Here is a 21,186-nt window from a genome sequence, read left to right on the forward strand (position 1 = left end):
TCTGCGGGGCTCTCTCCTGAGCTTCTTGGTTGTAAGAACTCAAACCTCTTGCTTTTGTTCCCCAGCCCTAGGTGGTAACTGCCTCCCTCCGTTAGGCTCTGTGATACCTCAGTGGCCCCTTTTGCCTTCTCAATCCTCCTGTGCCTGTTTACCGTATCCCCTATATTAGATCTCTGTTGAAACGCCTGGTGTGGTTCCATTTTCCTGGCTGGCTCTGGTTAGTGCTGCTGTTTCTGCCTGGTGATGTTGGACCATGGCTGACCTCTTTGGTCAGGTATCAGCTTTCCCTGTCCCCCCTCCCTGACTCCCCATTTTTCCACCTCTGGCTGACTTGGCCTGCCTGGCTTACGAGATCAGATGTGTGCTGCTGCTCTGACCAAGTACCTTCCAAGAAGATACTCTTACTGAGCACCTACTGTGTGCCAGAGACCACGTATAAGGCTTTTTTTTAGTAATAATTTTTTATTATATTATGTTAGTCACCATACAGTAAGTACATCCCTAGTTTTTGATGTGAAGTTCCATGATTCATTACTTGCGTATAACACCCAGTATAAGGCTTTATACATCAACTCTACTCAAATAATAAAACCAGACACAAAAAGGATTGCTTTCAAATAAGAGAATACAAACCTGAGAGAAAATTCTCCAACAATAGGGTTTTAGCAAAATCGATTATTATCATACATGAGGCATAAAACTAGGCATCTACTAAAAATCTGTATGGATGTTTCTTTAAAAATACTTCATGCAATCATCTCACGTAGTCCTTGCCACAACACCATGAGGTGGGCGCCGCTGTGATCCCCATTGTACGGACGAGGACACTGAGGCCGGGACAGAGAAGGACTTGGCCAAAGTCCCAGACGGGCAGCGGCAGAGCCAGCCACAAGGACCCAGCATTCTCGCGAAATGAGGCTACCCACACTGTCCTCGAGTCAGTGAGTTCATTTTTCTATCGTGAAAACTTGCGTTCTATTCGTGTTTGATAAATACCTGACTAGCTTTCTGTGTCTTCTTTATCTTTTCTCTCACACGGAGACCATGACAGATCCTACCTCACAGGGTTTCAGCGAAGAAGAAGGAGATGGTGTCCGTTCAGTGCTTAGCTCCACAGCCAGCACTAAGTGCCGGGCAGATGTCAGCCGTTGGTATGGTTACCCACATCTGGAGGGGTTATTATGCGAAGCAGAAAAGCACAGTGGGTGGAAATGCTGCTTCAGGAAATATCCTTATTATATAATGGAAAAATCCTTACTCTATGTGCAAGAGCAAAGAGCCCAAAATAAAAATGAATAACTCCTGCCTTACTGAAGCCTCACAGGAAGCACACCCAAATATTAACTGTGGTTGATTCTGGGTGAGGGGATTTGGGGCAAAATTTTTTTTTCTAATGTAAATGTGAAAAAGGTAATAAATCACTAAAAAAAAGAAGCAACGTACTTTTCAAATGTATCTACAGATGCAATGCAATCCTACCACAATTTCCACTGGCTTCTTTGTGAAGTTGACCAGTTGCTCCTAAAACTCGTGCGGAGACGCAAGGGACCCAGAACAACAAAACAATCTCGAGGAAGAGGAGTAAAGCAGAGAAATGCGCTGCGGGCGTCCATGTGAGGGCCAGGCTCAGAGCTGCATGTTGACACAACACAGTTGTGACCACCAAGAACATTCCCTACTCGTCGGTCACTATTCTTCCGAAATAATGCCATAAGCTTCATTGAGAAAGGTGTCTTAGAACAACAGTAGAAAGAAGAGAATGTAAAAGTCCTTGGAAATCCTCCGGTCTCGTGGTTTCTGAAAGATGATTTTTTCACCAGACTACAGTGATTTGAGGAAAAAGGACACGCAGTAAAATTTTCATAAAGCTTCGTTTATTCATTTAAAACCCTCTTTTGTTTCTGATGATAATTTCCTTGCTTTTTTTTTTAAGATTTTATTTATTTATTTGAGAGAGAGCACTAGCAGGGGGAGAAGCAGGCAGAGGGAGAAGGAGACTCTTCACTGAGCAGGGAACCCGATGTGGGACTAGATGCCAGGACCCTGAGATCATGACCTGAGCTGAAGGCAGACGCTTAACCGACTGAGCCACCCAGGCGCCCCTTCCCTGCTTTTTTTGGTGTAAAACTATTCATTCTTTTATAAATGATGCTGATAGTTGATGGTTTTTATTGTTTTTATTGTCTTCAATTAGCAAGGAAAAGAGTTGGCAGCCCTCCTCTGACTTTTTAAAAGTTTATTTATTTATTTATTTATTTGAGAGTGTGCACACAAATGGGGGTGGGGGAGGAGCAGACGGAGAGCAAGAATCTCAAACAGGCTTTACACCCAGCATGGTGCCAGATGCAGGGCCCGATCTCAAGACCCTGAGACCATGACCTGAGCCGAAATCAAGGGTTCCTGCTTAACCGACTGAGCGACCCAGGCACCCCTATTTTATTTATTTATTTTTAAAATTTTTATTTTTAAGGAATCTCTACACCCAACATGGGACTTGAACTTACAACCTCAAGATCAAGAGTAGCCTGCTCCACCAATTGAGCCAGCCAGGCGTCTGGTCCCCTCATTAAAAAAAAAAAAAAAAAAAAATTCTCCAAGTCAGAAATCCCAAAGTCTGGGCAACACTGGGAGAAAGTGTGGCTGCGCCAGGGCTGCTCTGCCTGGATGGGGGCCTAGACTAGCCACGCTCCGTAAGACAGCTTGGCATTAGGAGAACAGAGGCTTGGGTTCCAATGCATCTGCGCCACTTGCTTACTGTGGGAACCCGAGTAAGTGACTAAAGCTCTTTGAGTCTCTGTGTCTCCATCGGCAGAATGAGGATGACTGACGCATCTCAAGGCCACTGTGAGAATTAAATCAGATGACACATGTGACTGTCCTTGGGGAATCATAAATACTTGAGAAAGTATCCTCCAAGAGTCTGTGAGCTCGAGAAGGTCCTGCTTTCCCTTCGGTAAATTGAAGAGTTCTCGTTTCTTCAGTCATTCTTTATACTCCCACTCAGCTGTCTTCTGTCTGTTCCCTAGCTTGTCACTATTGCTCTTGAGACGTGAATCTAGAACCGAACACGTGCTGTTGGTGTGGACTGCGTAAAGTAGGCTCTACTATGACCTCCTTCAATCTAGACTCTGTACCTCCATTTATGCAACCCAAGTTTGCGATGGGTTTTTGTGTATCTGTGCTTCTGTGTCACTCCTTTGGTATTTGTTGGGCTTAGATTACCTAACAGCCCCAGATCTCTTCATAGGAATGTTTGCAAAACCCTCTTTCTGAACTTGTGCAATTTGAGTCTTGGACCTAAAGTGAGAGGCTGTACATTTATTCTCTTTTGTACTTTAGCCAATAGACAAGGTGCCCTCCCTTACTAGATGGGGTCAAAGGAGACTCCACATGCGTGCTCATGCTCAAGAAACCTGAAGGAACATTTAGCTGACTCTTGTTAGTCCAGGGAAGAGAACATTTATTTGAATCTCGGTGGACTCCAAGGCAGCAGGGCTGGCACCAGGCGATGGGGCTAGAGAAGATGCCTTGATGCTGTGACTTTAGTCCGCAACAGCTGGCCTACGTCAGGCTCACCCTGGGGGCCTGGCATGATGGCTCCCTGCCTCAGGGCAGTGGGCTTTCTTTCCTCGGATGACTCTGCAAGCCTTAGAGCCCACCTGGATGGCCTGGGGATTTGAGAGGGATCAGAAGCCTACACAGATGACAGTTTGCAGGCCCAGGGGTCTCCTACTGTCTCCTGAGGGTGGTGACCTCCTAGAATCCTCCCGCTGATCCAGGAACCGCGAAGGGCATAGGCCTGGCACCTTGCCTCAGCCTTCCGTCCTGGCAGCTGGATTCATGCCAATACTGCCCAAATGATACCTGGGTCCAGGCCGGTGCCAACGTTCAGACTACATGGAAGGGAAAGTGCTCTCTTTATTGCTCTAGACTGGTCGCCCGCGTGTCTGCCAGAGCGGGGCTCTGCCCTCGTGCACTCAGGAGGTGCAGTGGTCACACTGGGCCTAGCGTGGCTGCCAGCCCAGCACCGGCCTCAGTCGGTCTTCCTGAATCCTGGAAAACAAAGCCCGCAGGATGGCATGGGATTCTGAAGGCAACCAGGCCTCACTTCCATCATCCCCCACAGATGCCCAAATACTCCTCGCAGCTGGGGTAATGCAGTCACCCTAGAACCACGGGTCTCCATGACCCACAGCCCCTGCAACGAATTTCCCCTTTATGAATTAAGTGGGTTATAGGAGACAGATGTCCCCAGCCCAGAGCCACACAGCACCCCCGCCTCTCAGTTTTGAGATGTATTGGTAGGCACAGAGCCGCTGGCCAGAAAGAAAGAGGATCTCCTTTAGCCTAGCCCAGCCGCCCTAGCTGTGTGACCCTCAGCAAGTCACTCCACCTCTTTGGGCCTCGGTTCCCTCATCAGCCAAGTGCAACATAACTGAAGGACCCTAGTAAGCAAATAAAATCTTGGTGAAAGTAGTGTTTGGGTAAGTGTAAAGTTCTATGAGAGAATGAGAAACACCCAGATTCCCTTCACTTTTCTACTGTGTTCCACATTAAGGACTTTCGCATCCGTTCCTCACATGGTTTTGTATGACACCCTTGTGCAGTGGATATTACTACACCCACGGTCCAGTAGAGAAAACAGAGGCTGAGAGATGATCCTGGGCCCCTGAGCTGGTGCATAGACAGGGGCAGGCCTTGAACCTAGGCCCCTGACTCCAGGCCCTGTGCTGTTTCCTATCGGCTAAGCCTCGTTTGCAACTGAAGTCCCTGATAGGGAGGAAGAGGGTGAACATAGGAAGGATGGAAACGTTACCCATCAGCCTAAGCTTCTGAAAGAGGGGGATGAAGCCGTGCAGGACGCTGTGGATCCGGTACACTGCTCACAAACAGAAAGAAAGGAGCTTGAGCTCTGTGCCCCAGCGAGGGATCCAGGCTCGCCCCCACCACCGCCCCCCCGCCCGACCCCCCCTCCCCCCGCCCCCACAAAGGCCTAACCGTCACAAACAGGGATTAGCGGTGGAATTTCAGGCAGCAGGTTGAGCTTAGATAATAGTACTGGAGTTATTATTATTAAAAACAATGACCTCGAACAGCAGTAACAGTGCCAGGAAACTCGGTGAATTCAGTACCCCATGCCGTGAACGGCCTTGTTTTCGATCTCTGGCTAACTCTGTTTGTTTGCTACTTTAAACTGTTTTTGTTGCATTTTTGTGGAGCTGCCCATTTTTTCCATTGGGGTTCTGCCAATGACCTCACCGTGACCTTGACAGTGGTCAGGAAGAAAACAGGAGCATAATGAAATCTTTAAAAAAGGTTTAGGTGGTGGCTTTCTGGCCCTTGGTGGGCACCTGTGGCGGTCCAGCCACCACCCCTAGAGAGTCTGCGTGTGTGTGTGTGTGTGTGTGTGTGTGTGTGTACGTGTGTGTGGATGGGGGAACTTACCCAGCCCAAAGTAGATGCTGACGGTCTCCAGGGAGGCGAAGGTGAGTAGGCCGACCCCAAGGGACATGAACCAGTCTGCGAGTGCAGCAAGGGAGAGAATGGTCAGCTTGCAAGTCTGGACCCTCCTATCCCCCCACCTGTTTCCACGGCCCTCACCTGCATAATAGTGATAACACACCAGCAAGGTCCCGATGGCAAAGCAGAGCAGGACAAAATGGAAAAACTCATCTGTAAAGGCAGAGGTGGGGAATTAGTATTCGCTTCTCTCTCTCTCTTCTCTTTGTTACTAAAAGTATTCCTGTCTCTGCTCCAATGTAACTTTATTCAGAGCAGCCCAACAAAAGCACCCCAGCCCCACTCCTTTCCAGGCTTTGTCTCATTTTATTATTTTTCTAACACTGACACCACTCAACTTGCTATATTTTTATTTCCACACTTATTCTCAAAAAACAAAGAAAAAAATGTGAAACAGATTTATTCTCTGTTCCTCTCAGTGGGATGGTGGGTAGGGATTTTGCTCAGAGACTAAAGCACTGCCAGGCATGCAGAGCTGCCCAACACTTTGTCAAATGAATAGGAAATGAAATTGTAAAGGATGCAAATGTGTCAAGTCTAAAAGTTTCACAACGCCCCACTTTCCCTCCCTAATCCCCTTCCTTAAAAGCAAACACTGATTGACAGAGCATTTCCAGGCATATATATGCACATTTAAAAAACAAAAAGCAGGGAGGTATCACAATCTTAGACTTAAAGATACACTACAAAGCTGTAATAATCAAAACAATGTGGTTCTGGCGTAAAAATAGACACACAGATCAATAGAACAGAATAGATAGTCCAGAAATAAAGCCATGCTCTTATGGTCAATTAATCGTCAACAAAGGAGGCAAGAATATCCAATGGAAAAAAGACAGTCTCTTCAACAAAAGGTGTTGGGAAAACTGGACAGCCACATGCAAAAGATTGAAACTGGACCACTCTCTTACACCATACACAAAAATAAATTAAAAATAGATGAAAGACCTAAATGTGAGACAGGAAACCATAAAATTCCTAGGAGAAAACATAGACAATAATTTGTGTGACATCAGCCATAGCAACTTCTTTCTAGATATGTCTCCTGATGCGAGGGGAACAAAAGCAAAATTAAACAAATGGGGCTACACCAAAATAAAAAGCTTCTGCCCAGCAAAGGAAACCATCAACAAAACCAAAAGGCAACTTTGTGAATGGGAGGAGACATTAGCAAATGATACATCTGATAAGGAGTTAATATCCAAAGTATATAAAGAACTTATATAACTCAACACCAATAATAATAATAATCTAATTAAAAATGCACAGAAGACATGAACAGACATTTTTCCAAAGAAGACATCCAGATGGTCAGTAGACACAGGAGAAGATGCTCACCATCACTCATCATCAGGGAAATACAAATGAAAACCACAATGAGATACCACCTCGCACCTGTCAGAATGGCTACAATAAAAAAGACAAGAAATAACAACTGTTGGCAGGGATCTAGAGAAAAAGGAACCCTCATGTACTGTTGGTGGGAATGAAAACTGGTGTAGGCACCGTGGAAAACCAATGATAGAGGTTCCTCAAAAAATTAAAAATAGAATTACCATACAATCCAATAATTCCACTACTGAGTATTTACGCAAACAAAAAGAAAACACTAATTCGAAAAGATAATATGCACCCCTATGTCTATTGTAGCATTATTTATAACAGCCAAATTATGGAAACAACTCAAGTGTCCATCAATGGATGAATGGATAAAAAAAGATGTGGTATGTATATATCATGGAATATTATCCAGCCATAAAAAGAATGAGATCTTGCCATTTGCAACGACATGGATGGACTTAGAGGGTATAATGCTTCATGAACCAAGTCAGTGAGAGAAAAAGAAACACCATATGACCGCACTCATACATGGAATTTAAGAGACAAAACAAACATACAAACAAAGAAAAAAAGGAGACAAACAAAAAGCCCAGATTCTTAAATAGAACACACTGATAGTCAACAGAGGGGAGGGGTGGGGGATGAAGCAGGTGAAGGGGATTAAGGGTACACTTATCAGGATGAGCACTGATAAATGTATAGAATTATCGAATCATTACATTGTACACCTGAAACTAGTATAACACTGTATGTTAATTATACTTGAATTAAAAAAAAAAGCAGGACCAACTCGTACACCTGCAGCTCTCTCATTTGCTTTCTTCCTCTCATAGACCAGAGCCATCTTTCCATCTCAGAACGGATGTAGATCTGCCCTGTTCATTTTGAAGGCTGCACAGTGTTCCACGGTAGAAACGTGACTTATTTATCTGTCTGGTCCCCCACTGAAGAACCTAGAAGTGTCTGATGTTTTGCTGTTACTGGTGCTGCCCAAGTACCGCCACACATGAAGCTCTGTGCACGTGTTTCTGTGGGCCCCGTGCCCAGCAGTAGAAGTGTAGCTTGGAGGGTTCTCCAAGGAGAGGCGCTGAGAGTGGGATCTGTGCCTTGGGCACGTGTTCAGTGTGCTCTGCGAGTGAGGCCCTCCTGCACTTTGCCAGGCGCTGGGCTGGTCACTAGGGAGACGACACAGGGCCCTCGACTCAGTCAAGGGGCTGTGATTAGAGGAGGCTCTGCTGTTTGTGTCCGGAGGGCAATCAGCGAGGGTCACGGTGGCATGAAAGGCACAGGGGGTCCAACCTGAGATTGCGCTCTAGGAAGGAGAGCAGAAAGGGGAACCACCTTCTTGCTTTGGGGTATAATGTCATGTCCTGCACTTCGGGAATCTCCGTTTTATTCCAATGAGGCCCATTTCAGAGCCCAGAAAAGCTCTAAAACCCTGGTTCATTTACCTGGATGGAGACAGAGTCAGGGGCTCACACCCAGGTCTCCCGCTCCCTGAAGGTGGGCCTTTGCAACAACCCCAGATATTTCTAGGACAACTGCCATTAGTTGAATCAAACACCCTGGCCTCCTGCCCCTTCCGCACCCTCCTCCTTGAAGCCCTCACAGACCTCAGGCTTAGAGTGAAGGAGTTCCTTCCAGCTCTTATGGCTCCTTCTCTAGAGTCTAGGCTAATCTAACCTCAAGGCTTCCTCACCCCACTTCCAGTTCCCCATTGTGGCCAAAGGGCTGGGAGGAGTTTATCATCCCTGTGACTCCGTGTATAGCAGAAACAGCACAGGACCAGGGTTCAAGTCCACGTTGTGCCACTCTCTAGCTGAAAGCCCACACTCCATCCTTGAGCCTTAGTTTTCATATCTGCACGATGGGAGTCACTGCACCACCTTCTTGAGGTGATTCTAAGTTGAGGAGTCTGAAAACAGGGTGCATGACAGAGGTGGGCTATGATCATTGTTTTTCTAGGCCACCAGCAGACTTTCTACCCATAGAAATCTGGACCAGACAGGCAGAAGCCGCTTTGGGACACCAATTTCCTTACCATCTTTCTTTATATTCAGTCTTCTTAACTCAGAGGCCTCCACTTCTCCTTAGGAACAAGAGAGAGATGACTGTTGAACTTTGATGAGGGACGGCAGGTGGGGTTTTCTCTTCCCTGCTTCACTGAGACTGGCTCTTCTGGGTTCTTCTTCCTGGGTCAGAGGGCACTCACCGCAGGACCAGTCAGAGCAAAGCTGTGAAGGTGGGTCTATCTGTCCTTGGGGCCCCCACTCACCCCCCTCCTCTCTACACAGGTCGGCATTCTGTTTTCTTTCTCCTGAGCTTGGAGGTCCCTTTCCAGAATCAAGGTGACGCTCTGGCTGGTGATGACATCCCTGCTGTGACGGACCCACTCTCTCAGGCTGTCTGGTCCTGTCCTAACCCCCTCCCCTGGAATCCAGTCCCCTTCCCCCTCTCTTCTTGGAGTTTGTGTATTTACCACTTGCTGGGTCAGAGCCTCTTCTTCGGAGTCCTGGAAATTAGAAACTCAACATCAGTGCCAGGCTAGCTTGGGATCTTAACAGGTGCCTCCACCCTAGTGGAGGAAGCAGGTGACCTCTGAAAATGCTGTGTCAAATTCTCCAGCCCCCAAAGGAGCTTTCCATCCATCAGTTGCTGGTTGTAATCCCTTTGCCTCTTGCCTGAAACCCTTTTGTAACCCTCTGAGCCCAGGTCAGAGCCCCATGGCCCCAAGTAGATTTGGAGTTCCATCTCCCACCCGTGAACCCCGACAGTAGCTAGCTGTCCCCGGGAAAGACAGTGCCCAGACCTGTCCATCATCGGCACTGACAACCCCTCTCCCCTAAGTGGACACTCACCTGATTCTCCAGAGGGCACCACCTCTCCAGGGGTACCTACATGGAAGGAAAATCAGTGATCACATACCCCTGATCCTCTGGGTGGGGAGAAGTTACACTGTGGGGAAGGTGGATCTCACTCAGAGACTTTCTGAGTGTGATCTGAGCGGGCCAAGTGGTGACTGGAGCAAGCTGGAGGGCCGTTCCATCTAAAGGGGCATCCACTACCCACCAGCCACGGTAGGAATGCCTGTCTCGTATTATAGGTCATTCAACTTCCCACGAGAAGCCAGAAATCCAGGTTTTTACATCAACTTCTTGATTATAATAAAGGTTGGCAACTCTTGGATTCCACGGAATCAATGATGTCATCGTTTGTGAGACATGACATTATTTTATACGCTACTATGTAAGGAAAACTGCTGCCAATTTTGATTGTAAGTTGCCAGTGATTTTAAGATGCATCCTGGTTTCAAAGATGTCTAAATGTGAAAAAATACAAGTTGATGAAATGTAATAATAATGATAATAATAATAATAATGCTCTAAGAGCCAGATAAAACACACCTGTACACACGTGGGCACCAGTTTGCGACTGGTGCCTGTTCTTGACTATCACCTGCAAGTTGCAGGGGATGACACCCAGCCACATGGACCCAGCCCCACCAGGCCGAGTTCGTGGGAGCCAAGCCGGGCTGCACGCTGGGAACCCCAGCCGCACACCCTGAGTGTCGAGCTCCTTGTCTGCGCTGCTGAGGGTGATGTGAGCCCTATGTACTTGTCCCAAGATGTAGCCTCCCCATTAATCTGGTCTAGGGTGGCCTACCCACCCTATTCACCCTGATTCTTGGTGACCATTCTAGTTCCTGGTGACCTCTCTCCTAGCCTGCCAAATCCTTCCCCTCAAGCGCAGGCAGGCCCCCGTGTAGCGGGGCCCCTCCCCGCCCCCACCACCAGTAGTCACCATGCCTGTACACTTTCCATGGTTCAGGTCTGCCCCAGGACAGACACCAGAAGGGGGCACTCGGCACATGATAATAAACACACTGAACTGTCTTTAGGGCTAATATGCAAACGGTAAGCATCATCTGCACGTGACTTAAGAGTGGACAGTGCTGAGGGTCCGGAGAACATACCTTTTAGAACGGCACGAAATGAGACTCCAAGAGTGTAATTTACTAAGAACCTCCAATGTCTTGGGGGGAAAAGTAATTCACAAGTTCGTGGTTAAATCTATGTTTTCTGCAGTAAATATGAATTACTTTTATGATGAGGAAAAAAACACTTTAAAAAGATTTTATTTTTAAGTAGTGTCTACACCCAGTGTGGGGTCGAACTCACAACCCCAAGATCAAGAGTCATATGCTCCACTGACTGAGCCAGCCAAGTGCCCCAAAAACATTGTTTTAAGATTTATTTTTGGGGAGTGTCTGGGTGGCTCAGTCATTTAATGTCTGCCTTCGGCTCAGGGCGTGATCCCGGAGTCCTGGGATCGAGCCCATCAGGCTCCTCAGCTGGGAGCCTGCTTCTTCCTCTCCCACTCCCCCTGCTTGTGTTCTCTCTCTCGCTGGCTATTTCTCTCTGTGTCAAATAAATAAATAAAATCTTAAAAAAAAAAAAGATTTATTTTTTGGGGAGGGAGAGGAACAGAGGGAGAGGGAGAGAGAGAATCCCAAGCAGACTCCATGCTGAGCATGGAGACAGATGTGGGGCTCGATCTCATGACCCTGAGATCATGATCTCAGCCAAAATCAAGAGTTGGATGCTTAACGGACTGAGCCACCCAGGTGTCCCCAAAAACATTTTTAAAAATATGTAAATATAACAATTTCTCTCTCTCTCATTTTACACCCAGTGAAACTATTCTTACACTACTGAGTAATTAAAAACATTTTTCTAAACCAAGTAATACTTGTTTTTGTGTGAAAAAAAGGAAGAAAGAAAATCAGAAAATTCAGTTAAGCAAATAAAAGAGTGTAACCATTACTCACAATACTACCACCCAGAGGCAGCCATGGGTAATATCTTGATGCAGAAATTAAAATATTTCATTTACATTTCTCAGAATGTCTATGTGTTTCTTGTTGATTCTTGGGTTATTATCAAGTGTTAGGAGACTACGTAGATTATAGAAACATTGGGTTAAACAAAATTAGGATTTTTTTAAAGTAATCTCTACACCCAACGTGGGGCTTGAACTCACAACCCCTAGATCAAGAGTCACACGCTCTAACTGAGCCAGGGAGGTGCCCCACGGATTAAACAGAGTTAAGTGGGTTTTCTTAACTGCAGCATGCATTTGTTAGGCTTTTTGGCAAACTGGTTCATTCCTACAAATTGTCCGCATTTCATCAAAGTGCTTCCAAGCAAAGTGCCATAATGTTTATATCTCCTTGCTGTAATAGTCACGACGCCTGGAGATGATTATTCTATAACGTGAGTCTTTTAGAGATGAGATCCTTAATTTTCCTGTGCACCTGTTAAGCAGCTCACTATTCCAAGACAGTGGGTGCTAATCATGGTCCATTTTGCTGGCTGGGAAGCTTAGGCCCGGAAAGACTGGGTGACCGAGTTAAGTCACTGTGCAACTCAAGGTTATAGTTCAGAAGAGAATCTGGGACAGTCTTGCCATGGTAGAAAATGCTTGCCTCCCTCCCCATCTGCCAATGTTCTAACCACTCATCTTGCCATATGTCATATATTTTCCTAGCGCTTTTTCAGCCATGAAACACCCTCATGAACTCGTTTCTGTCCAACAAAGCCCAAAACCCTCGTGTCCTTTGTGTAATTCCGTTTTCTCCAAAGCCACTGGACAGTGACTTACCTCCATAGAGCTGAAGCTCGTCCTTCAAAAGGTCAGGGTCCTCATGCTCTGCACCTGAGTGGAGACAACCCCCTTTATCAGCTCTCCCCATCACAGCACCCCAGGGCAGCTTCCTTCTCCCACACACCTGGAGCCTTAAAAAGTAACACAGTCTTTGTTTGTGCTGCGGCTAAGCCAGGCAGTCTTCAAAGCGCAAGACAGCCTTACAAGTACTTTCCCTTTACCCTGTTGGACTCCCCCCACACACTCACAGGTGACTGTGGTCAGTTTCCTGAAAAAGAATTGAGGGTCTGTGTGGACCTGGGCCTCCTTCAAAGTCAGTAATAAGAGGTGCCATTTATCGAGCACTTACTAGGTATCAATACGGAACTAAGTAATTTATATTTAACATTTCATTAGATCCTTACAGAAATCCTATGAAGAAGGTATTAGTACCTCTCCCTCCCCCATTTTAAGAGTAAGGAAACTGAGGCTCACAAAGTTAAATTATTCCCTGAAGGTCACACAGCCAGTAAGTGGAAATTCCAGGGTTCAAACCCAGATCCCTTTTTTAAAAAGATCTATTTGTTTATTTTAGAGAGAGGGAGAGTGCACAAACACATGCACAAGTGGGGGGAGGGGCAGAGGGAAGAATCTTCAAGCAGACTCCCCACTGAGCGTGGAGCCCGACGTGGGGCTCGATCTCACAACCCATGAGATCATGACCTGAGCCAAGACCAAGAATCAGATGCTCGACCAACTGCACCACCCAGGCGCCCCGTAATCACTTTTATCTTCAGAAGTAGAACCCAGAACTCAAGTCCAGCTTCAAGGGCAGCATTTATTAAACATCTCATGTGTATCAGCTTCTGTCCTAGGCATTAATCCAGGCTCTTTCCCTCATGCTCTTTTCTTCCCACAATCCATTTAGGCCAAAATTTACTTACAATTTTTATTTTTCCAAAAATTTTCTTCTGGTCTTCAAAATAAAACATGCTCGTTGTATACTATTTGTAGTATAAGACAGGTCAAAAAAGCAAAAATAAAAATCACCCAGGATTTAACCATCCAGAGATAGCCGCTACTAACATTGTGCTATTTTTCCTTCCAGTCTTATTTATCACCACGTATGCGTGAATTTTTACACACTACACCTGAGAGCAGACGAAGCATATGATTCGACATCTATCTTTCTCGCTTCGGAGCCGTGTGAAGATCAGAGCTGTAGGCAGGACAGGGTGGCTTGCCGGTGCTGGGCACGAGGCCGCTGCTCCTCGCGCCTACTACAAACGGGGCTGGGAGCCCCGCGCAGGCGCGCTCAGTCCCGCGGAGGAGCTCAACCGTGAGCTGGGCGGGCAAAGGGGAAACCGCAAGGCCTGCTGCCTACCAGGCGAGCTGTCTCTGGGGGCTGCGCCGCCCCTGGCTTGGCGGGCATTGTCCGGTTCCTCCTGGGGGCTGGTCCTGGTCCCTGCGCTCTGCGGAGAACAAACGCAAGCTGTAGGAGAACCTCAGCCTGGAATGAGCCGGAAACACATCGTTCCGGTGTTCTCGGAATTTAGCTTATACGAGGAGTGTGGTTTGGAGGAAAGATAGCTCTTGGGGCGCTGAGAGGGGTAGGAGATCTGCCACGAGCTCTCTGTGTGATCTTGGACAAATCATTTCATGTTTCCACCGCTGCTTTCATGAAGGTAAGACAAGGTCATCCGAGGTATCCTATTACAAGCACAGGGCTGTGTCGTCTCGGTGTCCCCACAACATCATGCTGACTCTGTTTGTGCCCACCTGGAAGGCTCTTCCCATTGTGTGGCCCTTATCTTGAAGATTAAGGGGTAGGAAGGCTTTTCCATCCGCCCCAGCTCACACTCATCTTCGCTCTCCCTCGTCCGCGGTTACTCGACACTGTGGGCCCGAGGCCGGGGGTGGCGCTGTTCGTCTCTCCAACCATCCCGAGCTCCTGAAGGACAAGGCCTGGATCCTCGCTGTTCTAAGGGTGCCTGCACGAGGAGCTCGATCAAGATTTGAAGAATGACAGATTTCTCTGCACTCCTGGACGGTCAGCATTGCAGGAAGTTCCTGGTTTCAGGTCCACCGGACTCCCTTTTCCTTGGGATGACCGAGATGGCTCGGGCAGCTACTGTCCTTCAGTGTGCTTGGGGAGCTCCCGCTCAACCGCGGATACATTTCTAATTTCCGGAAAGCCAGGTTAACTGTGCTTTAAAATCAGTGCATTGTGATCTCAGCTAGATACAGAGAAAAAGGTATCAGGAAGTACATCAAGATTATGACAGCAGTATTTATCTCAGAAGATAGGATTTGGGTTGGCTTCTATTTTCTTCTTTTCTGTATTTTATAAATATTAATCAATGTTAAAAAAAAATAGGCTTTTTCGGGTGCCTGGGTGGTTCAGTCGGTTAAGCGTCTGCCTTTGGCTCGGGTCGTGATCTCAGGGTCCTGGCATCGAGTCCCATGTCAAGCTCCCTGATCAGCAGGGGGGTCTGCTTCTGTCTCTCCCCGTCTCTCTCAAAGAAATAATAAAATCTTTTAAAAAAATAAGGGCAGTGGCTTCCTTTCCAGTCCCATGAGGAGACTGGCTACAAATGAACCCACTGGACCACCCATCACTCGCTCTCCTCTGTCTGGAGAAACAAGCATAGATTTTGTGGTCTGGAGCCTCAGGCTCAACATATGCAATGTGAGGATGTGAGGCCAGGGCTTTGCAAGCATTTTTTAGGATTTAGCCAGAGAATTCTTTCTCCAAATAAAGCCTCAGGCCCCAGCCCACTCTGTAAAGCAGATCTTAGTGCAGGCATTCTGGTGGAGGAGTAGACCAGAGTCCACCCCCTAACCTCCCCAGTCCCAGAAAGACCTCCAGGGATCCCTGTTTGGTTACTGAGCCCTCTGACAGCAGGTCAGTTAGACTTCCTGTGCCTCAGTTTCCTCACCTATAAAATGGGAATAATCATAGCACCTTCCTCAATGGGTCTCTTTGAGAATGAACTGAGTTATTACACGTAAAGTGCTTGGAAGAGTACCTGGCACATAGTAGGTGCTTTAAATGCCAGCCAGGACGTTGCCACTGCTATCCATTCAGCCTAGCATTTTGAATTAAGAGAACAAAAATGAAAGGACATTCTGCTTTCTATCAGAGAATAATGTGGCAATTTGTAATCAAGGCCCAATGGGAGATGTTCATTTCCTGGTAACACACTGAAGGACTTGTGGGGAGTCAATGCTGAGGACACGTTTTGTGCCAAAATTCAAAAAGTAAAAGGCTTTGAGCAAGGTAAACTGGTGGAAGGTTGGGGGATAATCTTAAGGTTGTTTTTTTAAAGCTTTTACTACGTGCTCAGTGCTAAGACTTTACATGTGTAAAGAATGTGATCCTCGCCTTAATCCCATGAGGTCCTACCTTCTGTTATCGTCCCCAGCCTCCAGATGAGGACCCCAAAGCATATAGGGTTTAGCAATTTACCCAAGGACACATAGCTAGTGAGTGGCAAAGAAAGGGTTTGGCCCTAGCAGGCTGCTTGAGCAGACAGATACATTGAGTTCAACACCAGAGTGCTCCCGATAAACCTCAGTGTGACTTTACATGAGACGCGGCCCGTGAGGGGCTTTTTGGTAAGCATGAAAATTAGCTGCAAAGTTATTACAGAATAACACGGCGAATGCCCAGGATACGATAGCAAAACATTTTAAACGGAAGACAGTGTTGTCTGTCTGGTAGTTGTAACTGTGTACAAATTATGTGCACTGATTGGTGGGGTCTGGAAGGGGATATGGAAAAATAGAATTAAAGTATCAAGGTGGGAGATTATGGGGCACTGTTTTTCCATGTAAATGCTTTTCTTGAATAATACTGTGAATATATATACATATATATTAATATTGCTATACCTGAGGAAGAGGAGGAGGAAGAGGAGGATGAAGAGGAGGAGGAGGAGGCAGAAGACTTGTCTCTCTTAGGTTGTTCTTGAGAAAAGAGTCCAGCCTCCCTGTTTGGCTTGTGGATCTCTGTCTCTTCATCTGGGAGGCACACAGAGAAAAGGATGTTTCTTGCCCTTCCCACCCTAGAGACCACCAAGACCTCCCCGGGCATCTCCTTGCACTTGGGGGCCAGGAATGACAGGATTCTCTGGGACATTTTTCCCAAAAATGTGGGGCTAGTGGAAGGTGCAGGAGATCAGAGCTCTCAGAGGCCCCAGGGGCTGGAGGAAGCCTCAAGGCATAAATTCCTCTGAATATGGAAACCAGAGAGCGGCTTCTAAGCCCCCATCCTGCCCAGAGGCCACTAGACTGTGTACAATAGTTGCCAACTTAGGATTCACTGTAAATTACAGGGCAGGTGTGTTCTGGTCAAGTGAACCTTCTCATCCCCGATTCCGGTGTAGCGCAGGAAACTTCCCTGCTTCTGAGAACCCTCCCTAGTGCCAGCCCAAGCCTCCAGAGCCCCCTTGAGATTTGGGGAGCAACTGAAATTCCCCAAAGCTAGAAGGTTCTAGGGGACAGACTGGACTGCGTGTGTGTGTGTGTGTGTGTGTGTGTGTGTGTGTGTGTAAAACATTACTTTTCTAGAGGATTCAACTGTGACTTGGGCCATTCTGCCACATGAGGGGAGGAAGGTCTTCTGTTCCACCCACTGCTGGACTCTACCTCCCATGGGGCTTTGCCCAGAGGGTGAGAGAAGACAAACATACAGTCTAGATCTTCTGGTTCTTCATGGACTCGACTGTGATCTGGAGTCTGGGAGGAAGGTCCTGAAGTCTCCATGGTTTTCCCTGGAGGAATAACAATAATAAGTGATTAATTAATATCACCTTCGTTAATCCCCTTAACATAAAAAAAGCTTGGCAGGGGCGCCTGGGTAGCACAGCGGTTAAGCGTTTGCCTTCGGCTCAGGGCGTGATCCCGGTGTTATGGGATCAAGCCCCACATCAGGCTCCTCCGCTATGAGCCTGCTTCTTCCTCTCCCACTCCCCCTGCTTGTGTTCCCTCTCTCGCTGGCTGTCTCTCTCTGTCAAATAAATAAATAAAATCTTAAAAAAAAAAAGAGCTTGGCAAATAAAGAAGAAAAAGACAAAGACCCAAGATTCAAAAGTACAAGAGAACAACTTACAAAAAAAAAAGAATACACAATTAGGGACATTTGAATAATCGGCCATCTTTTGATAATATGAATAACTTATTTTTAGTTTTTAGAGCAGTTTGAGGTTCACAGCACAACTGAGTGGAAGGGACAGACAGAGATAGCCAACATGCCCCCTGACCCCAAACACGCATAGCCTTCCCTCATTGTCAACATCCTCCACCAGAGTATTAATTTTTTCAGGTGTGATATTTATATTGAGGTTATATTGATTCGAAGTGTCCTTAAATGTAAGGATACTGAAATTTTTATGGTGGAATTATATGATGTCTGGGAATTTCTCCAACATGATCTTGTTGAGTCCGAGGGCGTAGGTGGGGGTCCAAATAACCACACATGGCCCTGAGGTAATAGTTATTGGAGCTATATCAAAATATAAATATTTATATTTATTTATATTCCTCCCCTCATGTGGCAGAATGGCCAAAAAATAAATATCTCTGGGTGGTGGTATTATGGGTATTTTTAGCTTCTTATTTTTACTTCAATTTTCTAAATTTTTAACAGTATTGTTTTTGTTATAATAAAATCGCCAAGAGGGATGCCCGGGTAGCTCAGTCGGTTGAGCGTCTGGCTCTCGATTTCGGCCTGGTTCGTGGTGTCAGGGTCATGGGACTGAGCTCTGTCTTGGGCTCCGCACTCAGTGTGGAATCTGCTTGAGATTCTCTCCCTTTCCCTCCCCCCCTCCCCTCTTGCACTCATGTTTGCTCTCTCAGTCTCTCAAATAAATAAATAAAATCTAAAAAAATAAAAAAATTAAATCGCCGATAATTTTTCCTTATGTACTTATCAATGTAACGTGCCCATATCTTGTCTCAGTGTAGTACTTGATGGTTTTACAGAGGGCTTATCTGAGCCTGGTCACAAACCAGTCAGGTAGGAATTGGGATTCATGGCTCCTCACGCTTGAATTGTAGTTTCTAGACAACAAAACTTCCCCAAAGATTGTCTCATTTGATTCTTACAATAACCCTGCAAGGTACATTTTATTGTCCCTATTTTATAGAGGCGCTCCAGAACCCACATTCTGTTTAATACACCCCAAAACGTTGGTCTGGGGCCCTGAGCCGGAGTCTGGCCGGGCCGGCACGCCTGTCAGGATTACGGATGTGAGCAGTGAAGGTAAGTGCAGAAAGCAGGCACTTGAAGTGAAGAGCAAAGTTTGGGAAACTGTCCCTTCAGGACAGGACTTTGTACTTTACTGAAATTCTGAGCTGGAGCTAGCGGAAACTCTGGAGGCCAGCCTTTTGGTGAGGCCGCAAGAAGGCCATAACCGTGGCCTTGGAAAATCCAAATGGCTAACTTCAGTCAGCTGGTGTTCTTCCCTGGGGAAAACACATGGAGTGGGGTTCTCCTGCAAAGCCTTTATTTTTGTTGGGCACATGGCCAGCCAGCTAGAGACTATATAGTTTCCAGCATCCCTTGAAGCTAAGTGTGGCCATTTGACTACATTCCTGCCAATGGAATGTGGGTGGATGGGATATGTGTGGTGGCGCGCCCAGAACTGTTTAATGGCTCTCCAGGGGGGAAAAAAAAGTATGTACACATGCACATACACACATATTTGTTACACATTTTGCTGATGCAAAAAATGTATAGCATACAGTTTACAAATAATAAAACGCACAGCACTCTTTACTGCAAATTCCACACATCTATAACTTCAGCGTGCTTTGGAATTTCTTGCAAAACCCACTATCAGTTTTTATAAGTCCATTGCCAACAACGGGGTCACAAAATCAGACTACTAATACATTTTTGATTACTACTAGTTTTAACAAAAAAGTTGCCGACATCATCGATAAACGGAAGTATTTTCAGGGTGAATGTTAGCTGCTGTTTTCTTTCACACTAACGAGTAAGACAAAGTGTTTCAACTAAGGCATTTGTTGTCATAGTTTGTCAGTGATGCGAGCAACGCTGAATCGAATCAGCTTTCAAATTTTGGAAGAATACTTTCTCAACTTTTCGTGCTACTCACAATGTAATGGCTGCAGGTGCAATGCGGTTTTTAGGTTCAATCTGCATTATTAGTGTTTTTTTTTTTTTTAAGATTTTATTTATTTATTTGACAGAGAGAGAGACAGCAAGCGAGAGAGGGAACACAAGCAGGGGGAGTGGGAGAGGAAGAAGCAGGCTCATAGCGGAGGAGCCTGATGTGGGGCTCGATCCCATAACGCCGGGATCACGCCCTGAGCCGGAGGCAAACGCTTAACCGCTGAGCCACCCAGGCGCCCCTATTAGTGTTTTCTTGATCACTTTCTAAAATGTAGACAATCCACAAAACAAACCATCGAGCTCTGATTTGTAGAGTTTCCTGGTTTCTATGGTGTAAACACTCCCACCGCGGCTGATCTCAAGCTACCAGCATGAGGCTGTGGAGTGCGAAGTTGGGAAGGGCTGTGCCATAGAACACACCATGTGGTGTTTCTACCCTACAGATAAAACAGATAGGAAATCTCAAGTGCCTGAGTAATAGCAGAAGGTAGTCAAATAAATCAGGAAGTGATACATTTGGTGTACTTATTAACTATTTTTAATAGAATTTATTTAATTGTACATTTCTATAATTTAATAATGGTTGGGCTTACCAATCGGCTCCCAAAATTCCTAAAGATTTAAGGATCTGCTTTCCCAGGCGATACAGCCTGGTGTCAGCTCTGGACATAACTTCTGCTTGCGTTCCACGTTCTCTTTCCTGCTTTTGTGTATGCTGGAACGCAGCCTTGGGGGTGGGAGGTGGGGGCGGTAAACCACCTCAATCAGGCAAAAACAAGCCAATACCCCAGGGAATTCCTGAGCTAGAAGTCAGAAGGAAATTTAAGTCTTGCCAGTCCGCATGCACAGAGCCGCCTGCTCACCTGAACCTGCCTCTGATCAGCTCCGTGCACGGGAAATCAGCTTCTCTCTTATTTGAACCCTGTGGTTCGGTCTGTTCGTTACAGCAGCATTGCTGAGTTGTGCAGGCTTCATTTTAAAGCCTCCCCTATTTCTTCTTCCAGCTCTGAGTCTAAGCCCTCAACTGGGAGAGGGGAGAGCTTCACTACTCTCTGACTAGTTTAGATTAGGGTTCTCAGCCTCAACACTTCAGACATTTGGGAACCGATGATTCTTTGCCATTGCATGCATTGTAAGATGCTGAGCCCCCCACTAGATGCCACTAGCATCCCCCCCCAACCAATTGTGATGATGATCAAAGACGTCTCCAGACATTACCAAATGTCCCCTGGGGGTGAAAATCACCCCCACTTGAGAACCACCGGTTTAGAGAATCTACTCTCTTTAACAAATTTAATTGTGGGGGCATCTGTGTGGCTCAGTTGGTTGAATGTCTGCCTTCAGCCCAGGTCATGGTCCTAGGGTCCTGAGATCGAGCCCCGCATCAGGCTCCCTGCCCAGTGGGGAGCCTGCTTCTCCCTCTTCTGCTCCCCCTGCTTGTGCTCTCCCTCTCTCTCTCTCTCTGTCAAATAAATAAATAAAATCTTTTAAAAAATTTAATTGTATTAAAATTTTTTTTTATTGCAGTGTAATTGGCATAT

The 21,186-nt window shown here is 46.4% G+C and overlaps 1 protein-coding gene across 1 annotated transcript in view; it reads right to left on the bottom strand.

Moving 5' to 3' along the window:
- Positions 1-2,653: 2,653 nt before the first annotated feature.
- TMEM40 (transmembrane protein 40) overlaps positions 2,654-21,186 on the bottom strand; it is a 29,595-nt gene continuing 11,062 nt past the window's right edge. Inside the window, exons 2-11 of the mRNA XM_026501403.4 lie at positions 17,199-17,279; positions 16,399-16,527; positions 12,523-12,576; positions 9,720-9,755; positions 9,341-9,373; positions 8,903-8,950; positions 5,602-5,673; positions 5,446-5,520; positions 4,817-4,879; positions 2,654-4,053 (exon numbers count right to left, since the gene is read on the bottom strand). Of these exons, the coding sequence (XP_026357188.1) occupies positions 4,034-4,053; positions 4,817-4,879; positions 5,446-5,520; positions 5,602-5,673; positions 8,903-8,950; positions 9,341-9,373; positions 9,720-9,755; positions 12,523-12,576; positions 16,399-16,527; positions 17,199-17,271 (603 nt within the window). The 5' untranslated portion in view covers positions 17,272-17,279 and the 3' untranslated portion in view covers positions 2,654-4,033. The remainder of the gene's footprint in view (positions 4,054-4,816; positions 4,880-5,445; positions 5,521-5,601; positions 5,674-8,902; positions 8,951-9,340; positions 9,374-9,719; positions 9,756-12,522; positions 12,577-16,398; positions 16,528-17,198; positions 17,280-21,186) is intronic.

The sequence above is a fragment of the Ursus arctos genome, unplaced genomic scaffold, assembly GCF_023065955.2.
Source record: "Ursus arctos isolate Adak ecotype North America unplaced genomic scaffold, UrsArc2.0 scaffold_14, whole genome shotgun sequence".
Taxonomy (NCBI): Eukaryota; Metazoa; Chordata; class Mammalia; order Carnivora; family Ursidae; genus Ursus; species Ursus arctos.